This window comes from Rhinoraja longicauda, chromosome 20 (genome assembly GCF_053455715.1).
Source record: "Rhinoraja longicauda isolate Sanriku21f chromosome 20, sRhiLon1.1, whole genome shotgun sequence".
NCBI classification, from domain to species: Eukaryota; Metazoa; Chordata; class Chondrichthyes; order Rajiformes; family Arhynchobatidae; genus Rhinoraja; species Rhinoraja longicauda.
Window position 1 is genome coordinate 28,679,553 of NC_135972.1, and position 15,536 is coordinate 28,695,088.

General features: G+C 39.4%; 1 protein-coding gene across 2 annotated transcripts in view; it reads left to right on the forward strand.

The window, feature by feature from the left end:
- The window catches only part of frs2a (fibroblast growth factor receptor substrate 2a), a 75,094-nt gene that overhangs the window by 56,864 nt on the left and 2,694 nt on the right, over positions 1–15,536 (forward strand). For both annotated transcript variants that reach the window (XM_078417313.1, XM_078417316.1), the window contains exons 4-6: positions 7,507–7,693; positions 10,809–10,967; positions 15,038–15,201. In XM_078417313.1, coding sequence (XP_078273439.1) covers positions 7,507–7,693; positions 10,809–10,967; positions 15,038–15,201 — 510 coding nt within the window. The remainder of the gene's footprint in view (positions 1–7,506; positions 7,694–10,808; positions 10,968–15,037; positions 15,202–15,536) is intronic.

Here is a 15,536-nt window from a genome sequence, read left to right on the forward strand (position 1 = left end):
GTGAATTAAGTGAGTGCTGCAGTTAGAAAGCTGAGTAAATTCATACAGTTCTCTTCCAACATTGAACCATTTTCGTGAGAGAGGGTTTTTAAAAAAATGCTTCACAGAAGGTTGACTGTTGCACATATGTTCTGTTTCTCATAACTTAATGTTAACTGCATACTAAGATTATGGATTTTGTTGTGTCAAATGTGGAATTGTGAAGGTTACCTAAAAGACAAACCCAACTCCCATTATTTATGTGCAGGAAGGAACTGCAGATGCTGGTTTAAACCGAGGTTAGACACAAAATACTGGAGTAACTCAGTGGGACAGGCAGCATCAAGAAGGGCCTCGAAGAAGGGTCCCAACCCGAAATGTCACATATTCCTTCTTTCCAGAAATGCTACCTGTCCCGCTGAGTTACTGCAGCATTTTGTGTCTACCTTCGATTTAAACCGGCATCTGCAGTTCTTTCTGACACATGCTGCCTGTCCCACTGAGTTACTCCAGTATGTTGTGTGTGTCTCCCGTTATTTATAATTTTTCTGTACCAGTGTGAATGATGCACCAGAAAATTAAAAAACCGCACTGTCTAATTTTTTTTTCATGAAACTGTCACTGACTGTTCCAACTGACCCAAAATGTCAACTGTCCACTTTCCATCACAGATGCTCCCTGATCAGCTGAGTTCCTCCAGCAGTTTGTTTTTATTTTTCCTGATTTCAGCATCTACAATCTTTTGTGTCTCCTCTGAGTATAAATTGTTTTATCCAACCTTTTCTCTTGTGAATATGTTTGCTAAAATCTGAAGAGTATGTCATGGAAATACAATCATATTTTAAATTGTTACTAATTGAAATGCTAAATGATTTATATAAAACAAAAAAAAAATTACTTATTTCTGAAATTTTAAAATATCTTCTAAATACCAATTATATAAATCGCATTATTGGATTTAATTATTGTAGCTCCACCATAATTTTACTCATTTCATAATTTGACACCGAACTAATTTAGTTATTGCATCGGACACTCTAATACTAACTTTATGTATTGGAGCATCTTTTTTGTTTAATTAAATTAAGTTAAATAAAAAATTCTGTTGACAATAAAGTTTATTGTTTCTTTTTAAGTTCTAATTATATGAATAAACAAAGTAAATGCTGAATAGGGGTTCCCTAAATTGAAGAATCATAAATGAGAAATCAGTGCCTCAGGATATGAATTTAGTTATTTGGGACTAAGAAATGTATCTACTCAGAACATTGTAATTTTCTGGCATTCTCCACCCTCGGGCTTGCAGTTCAAGACTGATATTGATATGTTTTTGGATACTTGGGGAGTTGAAGAATACTGGAGTTGAGATGGAAGATTGAATAAAGAGGCTGTTTCAAGGATTGAGTGGACTGCTTCTGTTCCTGTATTTTCCAATATTGTTTCTCAAAATACCGTGCTTACCAGTTCTCTAACCCTCTATTTTGTTAGTATAACCACAACTAATATTTATGTGTGTTTTCTAGTTCCATCTTCCTGAGTTCCAACCATATTATGTCATGTGTTCTTTCTCATTTCAAATCAACTAAATGAACACTTCTTGCAGTTTACTGGCACCTCCCAACTGTGCTTGTTCTTGCTTCCCTTAGTCCATACAATAGAGTCTTCAATACTTAAAGATTAGCTTTCTGCTTTGCTGTATCTTTCATTCTTACAATGTGACCATGCAGTATACTGTTGGTTCACCTTAATATCTAAAAAAAACAAAAATCGGCTTAATACCTTAACATCCATAAGGCCTGCGGATCTATTCATTATCACCTTTTTACATCTTCATGATCTCGTGATCTCAGTGTTAGAATGGCTGAACTACTTTTTCACATACAGTTAACAGTAAAGTAGATTTGTATAATCTGAAGTACTATGGCAGTAATATTTAGGAATATACAAAGGCTAGTGAAAAAATAAAAAATTAAAGGAAAAGAGATAAAAGGAAAAATCAAAATTGGATACCATACAAATGACAAATAATGGGCCTCAAGTGAGTTGAGAAAAAATGTATAGATAATGTTACTTGGAAAATAGTGACTGCTTTGGGGAAGCAATGTAATAATGTAATAAAATATCTTGAAGATAGACACAAAATGCTGGAATAACTCCAGAGATGCTGCCTGTGCCACTGAGTGATGGCAGCATTTTGTGTCTATCTTCGGTTTAAACCAGCACCTGCAGTTCCTTCCTATAATAAAATATCTCAGCATTTGTGGAAGGTGTAGACAGATGACGTGTTGGGTCGGGATGCTTCTTCAGACTGATTGGAGTGGGGCGACATGGGGAAATGGGGGAGGTATTGATTAAAATTGGAGAATACAATGTTCATGGAGTTGCAAACTACCCAAATGGAATATATTGTGCTGTTCCTTTAGTTAGTGTGTGGCCAGAAGGACAGAAACGTCATTATGTGCACCTCTTCTCACCTGGAAGAGCTTGCGAGGTCCATGGATAAAAATGAGAGAGGAGTTGTAGGGACAGGTGTTACTCTCTCCTGCAACCTTAGGAGATGTACCTGGGGAGGCCAGGTTGGGATGGGAAGGGTGAGCAAACCAAATAAATGTATAGGGAGTGATCTTTACAGAAGCGGAAAGGAGTGGGAAGGGAAGATATGCTAGTGGTGGAATCACATTGAAGGTGGTACAAATGTTGGAAAAGGATGTGTTGGATGATGGGGGCTGGAAGATTCTCCAGCCCCCGCATCCAACACATCCTCTTCCAGGTGGGCGGAGGAATGGTTGATGGAATTTAATAGAGAAGTGTGAGGTATTGCATTTCGGGATGTCGAACAAGGGCAGGACCTATACAGTAAATGGTAGGCTCCTGGGTAGTGTTGTAGACCAGAGGGATCTAGGAGTACACGTGCATGGTTCCAACACATCCTCTTCCAACATTTGGAAAAAAGAGGGGAATTCTATCTTTGTTCGTCTGGGAAAGGGGAGCAAGAACAGACCTGCGGGACACAGACGACACACGGGTCAGAGTTCCATCCACAACAGCAGGGAATCCATGTTTACTGAAGATAGAGGACATCTAGAGTGGAAAGCCTTATCATGAGAGCAGATGCAGCAGCGATGGGGAAATTGAGAGTAGGGGATGGCATCCTTGCAACACAGAGTGGGAAGAGGTGTGGTCAAAGTAACTGGGAGTATGTGGGTTTGTAGTAGTTGTCAGTATATAGTATGCCCCGCCCTCACTTCTCTTTTCAGCTTTCTCCTATCTACTTCAATCAGTCTGAAAAAGGGTCCTGACTCGGATATATCTGAGGGCATTGCGGGAAACTAGAGAGGGAATTGCAGGAGCCCTGGTTGAAATTTATGAGTCCTTAAATACAGGAGAGGTGCTAGCGGATTGGAGGGTGGCAAATGTTGTGCCTCTTTTCAAGAAGGGCTGCAGGGAAAATGCTGGGAACTATAGGCTGGTGAGCTTAACATCTAGTTGGTAAGTTACTGGAGAGTATTCTGAGGGATAGGATATACAGGCATTTGGATGGGCAAGGGCTGATTAGGGATTTTGTACGTGGGAGGACGTGTCTCACAAATCTGATTAGTGTTTTTGAAAACGTGAGCGAAAAGGTTGATGAGGGCAGAGCTGTTGATGTTGTGTACATGGACTTCAGTAAGGCGTTCGATAAGGTTCCGCATGGTAGGCTGCTCTGGAAGGTTAGGTCTCATGGGATCCAAGGAGAGATAGCTGAATGGATAGCAAATTGGCTCCATGGAAGGAAGCAGATGGTGGAAGGTTGCTTCTCAGAATGGAGGCCTGTGACTAGTGGTGTGCCACAGGGTTTGGTGCTGGGCCCGTTACTGTTTGTCATCTACATCAATGATTTGGATGAGAACATACATGGCAAGATTAGCAAGTTTGCTGATGATACAAAAGTTAGTGATTTTGCAGATAGTGCAGATGGTTGTGAACGATTGTAGCAGGATCTGGATCGATTGGCCAGGTGGGCGGAGGAATGGTTGATGGAATTTAATAGAGAAGTGTGAGGTATTGCATTTCGGGATGTCGAACAAGGGCAGGACCTATACAGTAAATGGTAGGCTCCTGGGTAGTGTTGTAGACCAGAGGGATCTAGGAGTACACGTGCATGGTTCCTTGAAGGTTGAGTCGCAGGTAGATAAGGTGGTCAAAAAGGCTTTTGGCACTTTGGCCTTCATCAGTCAGAGTATTGAGTATAGAAGTTGGGAGGTCATGTTGCAGTTGTATAGGACGTTGGTGAGACTGCATTTAGAATAATGTGTTCAGTTCTGGGCACCACGTTTTCGGAAAGATATTGTCGCTTGAAAGGGTTCAGAAAAGGTTTACGAGGATGTTGCCAGGACTAGAGGGTGTGGGCTATAGGGAGTGGTTAAGTAGGCTGGGTCTATATTCCATGGAGCACAGGAGGATGAGGGGAGATCTTATAGAGGTCTACAAAACCATGAGAGGAATAGATTAGGTAGATGCACAGTCTTTTACCCAGAGTAGGGGAATCGAGGATCAGAGGACATAGGTTCAAAGTGAAGGGGAAAAGATTTAATAGGAATCCGAGGGGTAACGTTTTCACACAGAGGGTGGTGGGTGTTTGGAACAAGCTGCCAGAGGAGGTAGTTGAGGCTGGGACTATTTCATTCGTCTATGAAGCAGTCGGACAGGTTCATGGATAGGACAGGTTTGGAGGGTTATGGACCAAGTGCAGGCAAGTGGGACTAGAGTAGCTGGGACATTGTTGGCCGGTGTGGGCGAGTTGGGCCGAAGGGCCTGTTTTCACACTATCAATCTATGACTCGAAACGTCATGCAATTTCCTCCACAGATGCTGCCTGACCCACTGAGTTTCTTCAGCACTTGGTGTTTTGCTATAGATTCCAGCATCTACAGTTTCTTGTGCTTCTAGCTTAATAAAATATCTCAATGTTTCTGAAAAGAATTTAGATTATGAAGCTTTAGACTGAATAATTTTGAAATCCAATCATTATTAATGTGCATCTTTGAAAATATTAGCAACCATGTATTTACTTGGACAAAATCCTCCACATCTGCAAAAAATCTACATCGGTACTTTTAAATTATTAAAGACGAGCTGTTTGGCAGAAATATTAAAGTACTTCAAACAGGCGATTTATATAAATTATTTCTGCATTTTAAATACTTAGGTAATTGTTTGGAAAAAAATCTTACAGTTTCAGTAAGCGTTTTACAAAATAAAATCATCTTAGAACAATATTTTTTGCATTAAATGCGTCAAACAAATGCATGACTAAAAAAAATAAAGGTTGTTTAATGCATGGATTTCTGTTTTACAGCTGCATCTTGAATATTTTGTTTCATTTTGGGATAATTTCAAGGATGTTTTGTTGGTTTTATTAGTATTTGGCTAAATTGAATATTTTCAGTTTATTATAAAAACTTTGGTTAAAATGTGCAACATTCATTCTCCATAAAGCGCAGCTAAATTGAAAGTAGTAACACAACGGTACATGCACACTCTTAGAACTCATTTAAATTTACCATCAGCCTTAAGGTCACCGCCATTATGCCACTGATCGGCATGTTTTAGAAACATATGAGATTAATCACATATGCACGGTTTGAAAATCTCTTCCAACATTCATTCAGTGAAATGAATGAAAATGCAAATTCTGCATATTTGATATTTATTGTTGGCATGGAGTTGGAGGTATTTCCAATTTGGCCTTCAGCACTTTTTTTGGTTTACTTTTGTTAAAACTAAAAGATTAAAGTAATCATAGTCATTCAGCACAGAAATAGAACATTAGGCCCATCATTTACCTATCTACACTAACTCCATTTACCAGCATTTGGGTGGTAGCCTTCCATGTGTTGTCAATTCAAGATTTGCCTAGCTACTTATTAAATGTCGTGATTGTCCTTGCCTCCAACACCCACTCAGGAAATTATAGATCAAACTTACTCAGTGGTTCCCCTCACACTTATCAGGATTAAATTCCACTCGTCATCTTACCAAATGACTTAAACTATCCTCCTTACTATCAGCAATACCACCATATTTACTTGATATTTGCATATCTACTAATCTTATCTATTCATATCCAAATCATTCATATCAATAACTAACAGGAAGGGTTCCATCGTTGATCACTGTGGTCCACCCCTAGTCACAGGGTTCCAATCACAAAATTAACCTTCCACCATCATCCTCTACCTCCTGTTACCAAGCCAGTTTTAGATCCATAAGGGGTTGATGGGCAGATGGAACCAACGGGTCTGGGGAGGGAGGGGGGGGTATCAAGATGGAAGAAGCGAATACAAGGAGTAACTTGCAGCCTAATGGTATTAGTATTGAAGTTTTTGTTTTATGTATTCTGGTTCCATCTGCTCATCACCACCCCCCGTCCACCTATCATCTACCAGCCTCTGTCCTTCTCCCTTATTCTGCTGTATAGTCACAATTGTTCCTCTTCCCTCAGTCCTGACGAAAGATCTCGATTCTCAACCATTTGCACCTTTTGCCTTTTGGTTTCTAATGAACTCTACATTTTCCCTGGTAACCATCTTGCCCTTAACAAACATGAATGCTTTGGGATTTTTCTTAATCTTGTCCCCCTGTTGTTACGTTGTGCCCCCTCTTTGCCTTGCTAATTTCATTCTTAAGCATGACCCTCCCCTATCTATATTCTTTAAGTCTTATTTATGGTCAGTCTGAAAATGAATTACATAAACTTTTGATCACCATAATCAATCAGTCAAGGAACTTGTATACTTTTCAGGTTTCTAACATAGTTCCTAGCTGTCGACACTATACCATCGTCCAAGTTACTTTAAATTTAGTGATCTATACTTTCAGATTAAATCAATTATATTTCCATTTGTATGGTATTGTAGAATTCCCATTTTCCACCTAAACCGACCTCATCTCCCAGTTGCTAAACACTTTAACTCCCCCTCCAATTTCCATACGGACCTTTCTGTCCTGGGCCCCCTCCACTGTCAGAGTGAGATCCAGCATAAATTGGAGGAACAGCAGCTCTTATTTCGCTTGGGCAGCTTACACCCCAGCGCTATGAATATTGATTTCTCCAACTTCAAGTAACCCTTGTTTTCTCTCTCTCTCTCCATCCCTCCACTTTCCTAGTTCTCCAATCAGACTGACTTCCCCTTGATTAAATTTTATCTCTGTGTGCTTCGTTGCCACCTTCTCCTAGCCAACAATGAGCTATTCTACATTTTCCTTGACCTGCGTCCCCTTTGATGTCTCGTTCTCACACCTCACACGTCCTTATCTCTGTGTCTCCCTCTCCCCTGACTCTCAGTCTGAAGAAGGGTCTCGACCCAAAACGTCACCCATTCCTTTTATGCTGCCTGTTCCTCTGAATAACCCCAGCATTTTGTGTCTATCTTAATTTCAAAGAAATATGTTTGACATTGATAGTTGTTGAATTGACACTTTTTGTGCAGTGAGTGCCAAGGTTGAAGAACCCTGAGGTGTACACTTTATTTTTATTCTCCCCAGGTGATTAATGTGGATGATGATGGTAATGAACTGGGTTCTGGTATAATGGAACTTACAGATACAGAATTGATTTTACATACACGAAAGAGAGATGCTGTGAAATGGCCCTACCTCTGCCTGCGTCGATATGGCTATGATTCAAACCTCTTCTCTTTTGAAAGTGGCCGGAGATGTCAAACTGGACAAGGTACGTTTGTCACTTATTTAGTTGAATTTAGAAAAATTCTGTCTCTTATTCTGGCATTTGTTTTTAAAAGTATACAAGTGAGAGAAAGTCCTGTGGATTTCATGGAAATGTTCTGAGGTAGAGTAAACAATAATTCTGAAATGCATTATTCATCTTTGATTACATTTTGCAATCATGGTACTCTCTATCATAAGGTCTTCCCGTGCTGCAGCTTATTCTACCACTCACTATATTTACTTCACAAACAAGTCCATATACTTGTTTTGGGTGTACTATTGTTTTGGGTACTGTACTGTTATGTACTGTTTTGGGTGTTGCTTTGAATATTTCCTAGTTGTTTGGTTTGTGTAAAATATTTATAGACCATCGCAGTTCATATGTATAAAAATGTTAAAAAAATTCTATATTTCAGCTACTAATTGAAAGTTTATTCATGCAAGTTATTTTCTGAAGCCAGTACTAAATGTACAATTTTACCAGAAATGTACATTTTAATTCTCTTGATTTAAGGGAATATTCTGGGTTGAACTTCTCCAGTTTTTGGTCCAGCTCCATAAATACTTATGTATATTTGGTTGACGTGTTTCCCAGTCTTTTCACCTATATTTAACATGAAGGAGAATTATCATAGTTTCACAACATGTTGACTCCTGTATTGAATATTTCCCTTGAACTGGGCAACTGCAAATGCTAAGATTTGTTAATTACTTCTTTTATCTTGCATTTAACTCTTTGTCGATTGACATAGAGAATTAGGGTCATACAGCCTGGAAACAGGCTCTTCGGCCCAACTTGGCCACACCGACCAACATGCCTCATTTACACTGGTCCCACCTGCCTGTGTTTGGCCCATATCCATCTAAACCTATCCTATCCATGTGATTCTATATTGGCCATGCTAAATAGTCTGCTGATGTGTCAAGTTATACTTGCCTTCATCCTGGAGTATTTCAACACAACCGATTGAATAAATATATCACAAAATATTCCTATGTGTGGTACTTTGAATTTGTCTATATTCTGCACTCTGTATCTTCCCCTTTGCTCTATCTATTGTACTTGAGTTTGAACTGATTGTATCTATGTATAGTACATCTAATCTGTTTGGAGAGCATGCAAAACAAAGCTTTCACTGTACCTAGTTACATGTGACAATAATAGATCTAAACCTAAAATTTAATATCCCATTAAAGTAAAATTCTGTTAATCTGATACACTTGAGACCTCAGTGCCAGATTGTTGATTTTATGGACTGTTAGATGTTACTCCAGTAAGTGCTCTGATACACTTTTAATTCACCTTTTTTTAGATGTTACACAGTAGCATAAATAGTTTAAATATTCTAGCAAACTCGGAAAATTTAAAACAAGTAGAGAAGTCAGAATTGGTGAGTTTCACAAAAGGTGGTAACTGTGGATTCCAGAGTTTTGAGGGGGAGAACAGGAACCCCTGGGCCCATTATATTGAGGCAAGCATGAGCATCAACCTGTTTTAATACATTCTACCCATCTTTATTTTATCTCACAAGTGCTGTCTCTGCAAATTTCCCTAATCTTTTCAATCAGTGGCAATGCATTTGGACTGTATTTTAACTTGGTGTGCCCAAATCATTTATATTAACTAGAAACAGTAATGTTCCAAAGCCTGATAGAATGATGTCTGTTTTGTGTCTATCTTCACTAAAATCATGTTGACTTGGTGTTCATTGTATTGTTGTTTGTGGCATAGTACTGTTTCTAAAGGCCTACATCACAAAAAAATCGCTCTTAAATTATTTCATTATAAATGAATCAATTTGAGACATTTTGCAGGCATGAAACTATCTCCATGTTTCAATGTTTGATTTTCATCTTTTGATTCCCCATTTGGCAAATCATTGCAATATAGTTTAATAGCATTAGGTGAGGAAATGTCATGCTTAACTCAAATACTCATTGATATTTTGTGGTGTCAGTTTAGCGATATTTGTTATGTAGAAAGAGAATAACATGTAACAATCAGTACCTAAATTAACAAGAATGTTAACTCTAACTTAATGCTTGCAATGGAAGAAAGCTGTGAAAGGTGAACATCATTGGGTATCTGTATACTAGTTGTGGTAAGTCACGCTCCCTCTGCTGTTCAGAGTAAAGAGACTCAGTACTGAACAGATTGCTGGTATTGCTGTCTGTATGTAATCTCTTTGGGACAAGCAAAGTTATTCATGCATGAAGACAGCAATGTTTTCCCCACACACCCTCTTAATCCAGCCATGGGTCTACTTTTCTCCTTTTTTATGGCATTCAATTAAATATTGTTTCTATTCCCAAATTCCGTATTTAGTATGAATCAATAAATGCAGTCCCAAAGGATAATTAGGCAGTAAATACTAATTTTAGACAATAGACAATAGACAATAGACAATAGGTGCAGGAGTAGGCCATTCAGCCCTTCGAGCCAGCACCGCCATTCAATGCGATCATGGCTGATCACTATCAATCAGTACCCCGTTCCTGCTTTCTCCCCATACCCCCTCAACATTAGTATCTAATAGCAGCAAAACAAGATGCCGGAGGTTCAGTCAAACCCAGAGGGCCGTCACACTGCGTAGGCCTAAAGAGTGAGGTGCTCAAATTCATTAGAAAACATTGCATTTTATTCAATTTCGATAATTATTTTTAGATTAAATTATTGACATAGCGTGTAAACAGACGCTTCGGCCCACAGAGTCCACGCCGACCATTGATCACCTGTACACTAGTTCTATGTTTTTCCTAATTTGCATGCTACATACTGGAGGCAATTTACAGAAGCCAATTAACCTACTAACCTGCACGTCTTTGAAATGTGGGAGGAAACCGGAGCACCCAGGAAAAACCCACATGGTCGCAGGGAGAACGTACAAACTCCCCACAGACAGCGCCCATAGTCAGGATTGAACCTGGGTCTCTGGTGCTGTGAGGCAACAGCTCTACTGCTATGCCACTGTGCCGCTTTAGTGTATGTGTGTGTGTATACAAAAGTATAAATTATGAAAAGTATCTGACATGGTGTGAATTAGCTAAATTTGTCATTGATTGTTTAGACTAATTGTGGACTATGTATTATAATTTACCAAACTCCTATTGTTCTTCAGGAATTTTTGCATTCAAATGTGCACGAGCTGAAGAGATTTTCAACTTGCTCCAGGATATCATGCAGTGCAACAGTATAAGTGTAGTGGAAGAGCCAGTTGTCGAAAGAAATGAACAGCAAAATGAATTAGACATTCCAAGAACTCCAAGAACACCTACCAGTGAGTATTATTCATGCTTTTGTTTAGAAATAGAAAAATTAAAATCAAGCAAGCTTTGAGTTTTCGGCAAGATAAAGGATGCTCCTGCCCTAAATTTAGTCAGTGACATTTCAAACAATAATGATAAATATACTTGGTTCTCATCATTATGCAGCATCAAGTTTAGATTACAGTTTGAACCCCATAATTGGAATGCAGTTAACTGCCATTATCCAAAAGAAAGGTGGAGTCAGTGGGTAGGAATCAATGCCGATGCCTCTGGTCTTTCTAATCTTTGTAGGAAATATGTGTGGAGTTTGCGCATTCTTCCAGTGCATGATCCCCCCACCAGTCAAATCTTCTGTTCCCCACCCCATTTCCACTTTACAGAGACCGTTCCCTCTGCAACTCCTCAGTTCACTCATCCCTTCCCACCCAAACCAACTCCTCCCCAGGTACTTTCCTCTGCAACCTAACACCTTTCCCTATACCTCCTACCTCAAATCCATCCACGGACCCCAGCAATCCTTCCAGACTGGTTAATGTGCATCTCCTCTATTTGCATCTACTGCATTCGGTGCTCTTGATGTGACCTCCTTTACATCGATGAGGCCAAGCATAGACTAAGCGGCTGTTTTGCTGAACACTTGCACTCAATCCAAAAGTACCAAGGTCTGCTGGATCTCCAAAATGTTAATCAGATTAACTCCCCTTCCCATTCCCATACTGACCTTTCTATCCTTTGGTCTCATCCATTGCCAGAGTGAGGCCAGATGCAAACTAAAGGAACAGTGCCTCATATTTTGCTTGGGTAGCTTATAACCAAACGGTATGAACGTTAAATTCTCCAATTTTACCGAACTAAACTACAAACACCACCACCCCTCACCGTTTCCCCCTCTCTTCCCTGTGCTCCACCTGGATGTGCACCCATTTCTCACTTTCTCCTTCCATTCCCTTCCACCTATATTCCTTCCTCTTACTTCACATTTCACTCTCCTATCATTATGTCCTTATCTCACGCTTCTGTCTTTCGTTTCTTGCCTTTGTCCAAGCATTTGCCAATCAAACACCCCTCACCTGTATCCACTTATCATTTGGTAGACACAAAATGCTGGAGTAACTCAGCGGGTCAGGCAGCATCTCTGGAAATGGGTCGAGACCCGTCTTCAGACTTCTTCATTTATCACTTACCAGACTTTGTCCCCCTCCCTCTATCCAAGTTTTTTCCCCCCTTATTATAATCAGTCTACAGAAGGGTCCCAACCCAAAATGTTACTCCACCACTTTGTGTCTTTTTTGTTAATCATATGTAGTTCCTGTGTCAACCCTCCATTTACTCTAATTCTACCTTGATCCCATTTTTATTCACCCCACATTCTCATCAACTCTCCAGGATTTCACCACTTCCTTCAATACCAGGGCCAATTTACAGTGACCAATTCACCTACCAACCTCACCCATATTTGGGATGGGGGAGGAAACTCACAGTCACGATTGAACCGAAACTCTGGCACTCTGAGACAGCAGCTTCACTAGCTGCACCACTGTGCCACTCCTAAACAATATATCAAATGTGTATATTTTATATTCAACCTTGATCATCCTTGTACTGAAAATGTAAACCAAAGGTACATGATCAAAACTATGATATGGATGGTTGAAATATTTTAAATTTGACCATGATTTGGATAATGGAATTGATGGCTTTGTGGCCATGTTTGTAAATGATACTTGGTCAGGTTGGGAGAGTGGTTGAGGAAGTGGCAGTATGCAAGTGGAATACAACATAGCAAAGCATGCGGTCACACACTTTAGTAGCAGGACTTAAGGCGTAGACTATTATCTAAATGGGGAGAGGATTCAGAAATTGGATATGCAATGGGACTTGGGAGTACTCGTGCATAATTCCCAAAAGGTTCTTTTGCAAGTTGAATTGGTATTAAGACAAATGCAATGTTAGTGTTCATTTCGAGAGGACTAGAATATAAAGGCATGGATTTAACGCTGAGACGTTATAAGGCACTGGTCAGACCTGCATTTGGAGTATTGTGAGCAGTTTAGGGCCCCATATCTGAGGAGGGATGTGCTGGCATTGGAGAGGGTCCAGAGGAGGTTTACGAGAATTATCCTGGGGATGATTGGTTTAATGTATCATGAGTGTTTCACAGCTCTGGGCCAGTACTCGCTGGAGTTTAGAAGGATGAGGGGGGCCTCATTAAAACTTACCAAACAATGAAAGGCCTGGATAAAGTGGATGTGGAGAGAGGACAGGAGAGTCTAGTGGGAGAGTCTAGGACCAGAGGGCACAGCCTCAGAATAAAAGGTGGTACCTTTGGAAAGATGTGGAGGAATTTCATGAGTCAGAGACTAGTGGAATTCATTGCCACCGATGGCTATGGAGGCCAAGTTATTGGGTGGTTTTAAAACTGAGTTTTCAACAGGTTCTTGATCAGTAATGGGGGTCAAAGGTTACAGCAAGAAGACATGCGAATGGGGTTGTGTAGGATCACGGAATTATCAACGATTTGCTAAGTCCAGTTGTAGTGTTTTAAATCTTTTATTCAAGCACAATGGTTATTTGGCATCAGAGCAAAGCATTAAAATATCTGCAGACCTTAACTAAAACTGAAGATATTACTAACAAAACAAAGAAACTATGGAACTGTAACGAAAGGACTGAAGACTGAACACGACGAGACAAAGGACACTCAACGAACACTCTTACAAAACAGAATACACTGCTGAAAAACAAGCTTCCTTGCCTATATAGGGTGACTGATGCCCATTGAATAGAGCTATCCAGGATGAAAGCCGCAGGGTTAAATTGTTGTGCAGCCTGCTGACACCTTACATTACTCCACAGAGACACATACTTTGCAGCCCTCTGTCTTATCAGAAACAACAATCTTGGGAGTCCTACACCTTGTAATGTGCAAGCTTCCACAGGTTGAGAGGAAAAAATAGATCAGCCATGATTAAATGGCAAGAGTATACTCTGGAATGAATGGCCTAATTCTGCCTAATGACATGAACTTGACAATGACATGGATACAGGCAAAATATCCTTGTAAGTCTAAGCTGGTATATATTGTCACTTGTACCAAGATTGTGTGAAAAACTTTGTTTTGCCCGTAAATCAGGTGAATTATACCATGAATGAGTATAATCAGACCATACGCGTACAACTGGTCCCGCAAAAATGAGGGAAGATTAGAGTTTATTGCCTTCCATCACAGTGAGGAATGTAGGGAATCCGCTGTGGTGGATGTTTATGTTAACTTTTATGTAGTTGTGTGTATTGTTGCTTTTTTTTAGTATGGCAGTATGGTAATATGAATATCACTGTACCTTAATTGGCAAATATGACAATAAAAGACCTGTGAAACTTTGAAAAAGGGAAAGGAAACAGAGTGCAGAATATAATGGTACAACTACAGAGAAAGTGCATATAAAAAGTGCAAGGGTTGCAATGAGGTATATTTGGACTACATTCTTAACTAATGAGAGGTCCACTCAACCAATACACTTTTATTTGAAAAGATATTTGAAAAATAATTCATTTATACTTTCAAGGAGGGATGGGAATCAAATCATAAACTTGACCATAAAAGAGAAATTATTTATTTTTTCAGCATTCCAATATCAATTCATATTGAAATTTTAATTATCAAATACAATATTTAGCATTTACCATATAAATGAGTCAAACAGTTAGAATGCAAATAATCATTATAACCAAACTTCAGTTTACTACTTTGTTTCATTAAGCTATCAGCAATAATTGATCGATTGAACCTGATACAATTATACTTGTTATACTGTGGCAATGAATCTTCATATATTCGTAGGTTGTCCTAGTCATTTATAAGCAGATTGATTGGTTGCTGTTTTTCCATTTTTGCAAGGTTTCTATGGTTCTTCTGTTAAAGTTACAGTGGATATCCTGATGCGGCAGATCACATTTCAATGCAAAGTATTCCACTGCACATAAATATTTCATGATTTATTTTAAATTGTGATTGATTCTTGCTAGTAAAGATGTAATTTTGTCAGGTTTCCAAATAACTGCAATAATCTGTTACTCTCAGCTCCAGGTTTTGTTCAACCAAGTTTGCCAAATGGATATCCCAGGTACCCATCATTTGGAGAAGGCTCTTCTCATCCTTCAACACGACATCCATCTGTCGGCAGCGCACGTTTGCCCTCTGTGGATGAAGAGTCAACTCACCCTCTAATAATATCAGAGGAACAAGTAAGAAAAGTCTCACATTTTGCCCTAAAATTATTTTGCAGCTAAATTGAGAAAAGGAAAGACTTTTATTATTTTGGTGCACATGACTATGAATTATGTTTTAGACAATAGACAATAGGTGCAGGAGTAGGACATTTGGTCCTTCGAGCCAGCACCGCCATTCCCGTGATCATGGCTGATCATGCACAATCAGTACCCCGTTCCTGCCTTCTCCCCATATCCCTTGACTCCGTTATCATTAAGAGCTGATTTTTGTGACAAGCATTCTTGCACATGGAAAAGCAATCCTGATTTTTATATACCATTATACCTTTATATACCATTAAAGGAAAAAT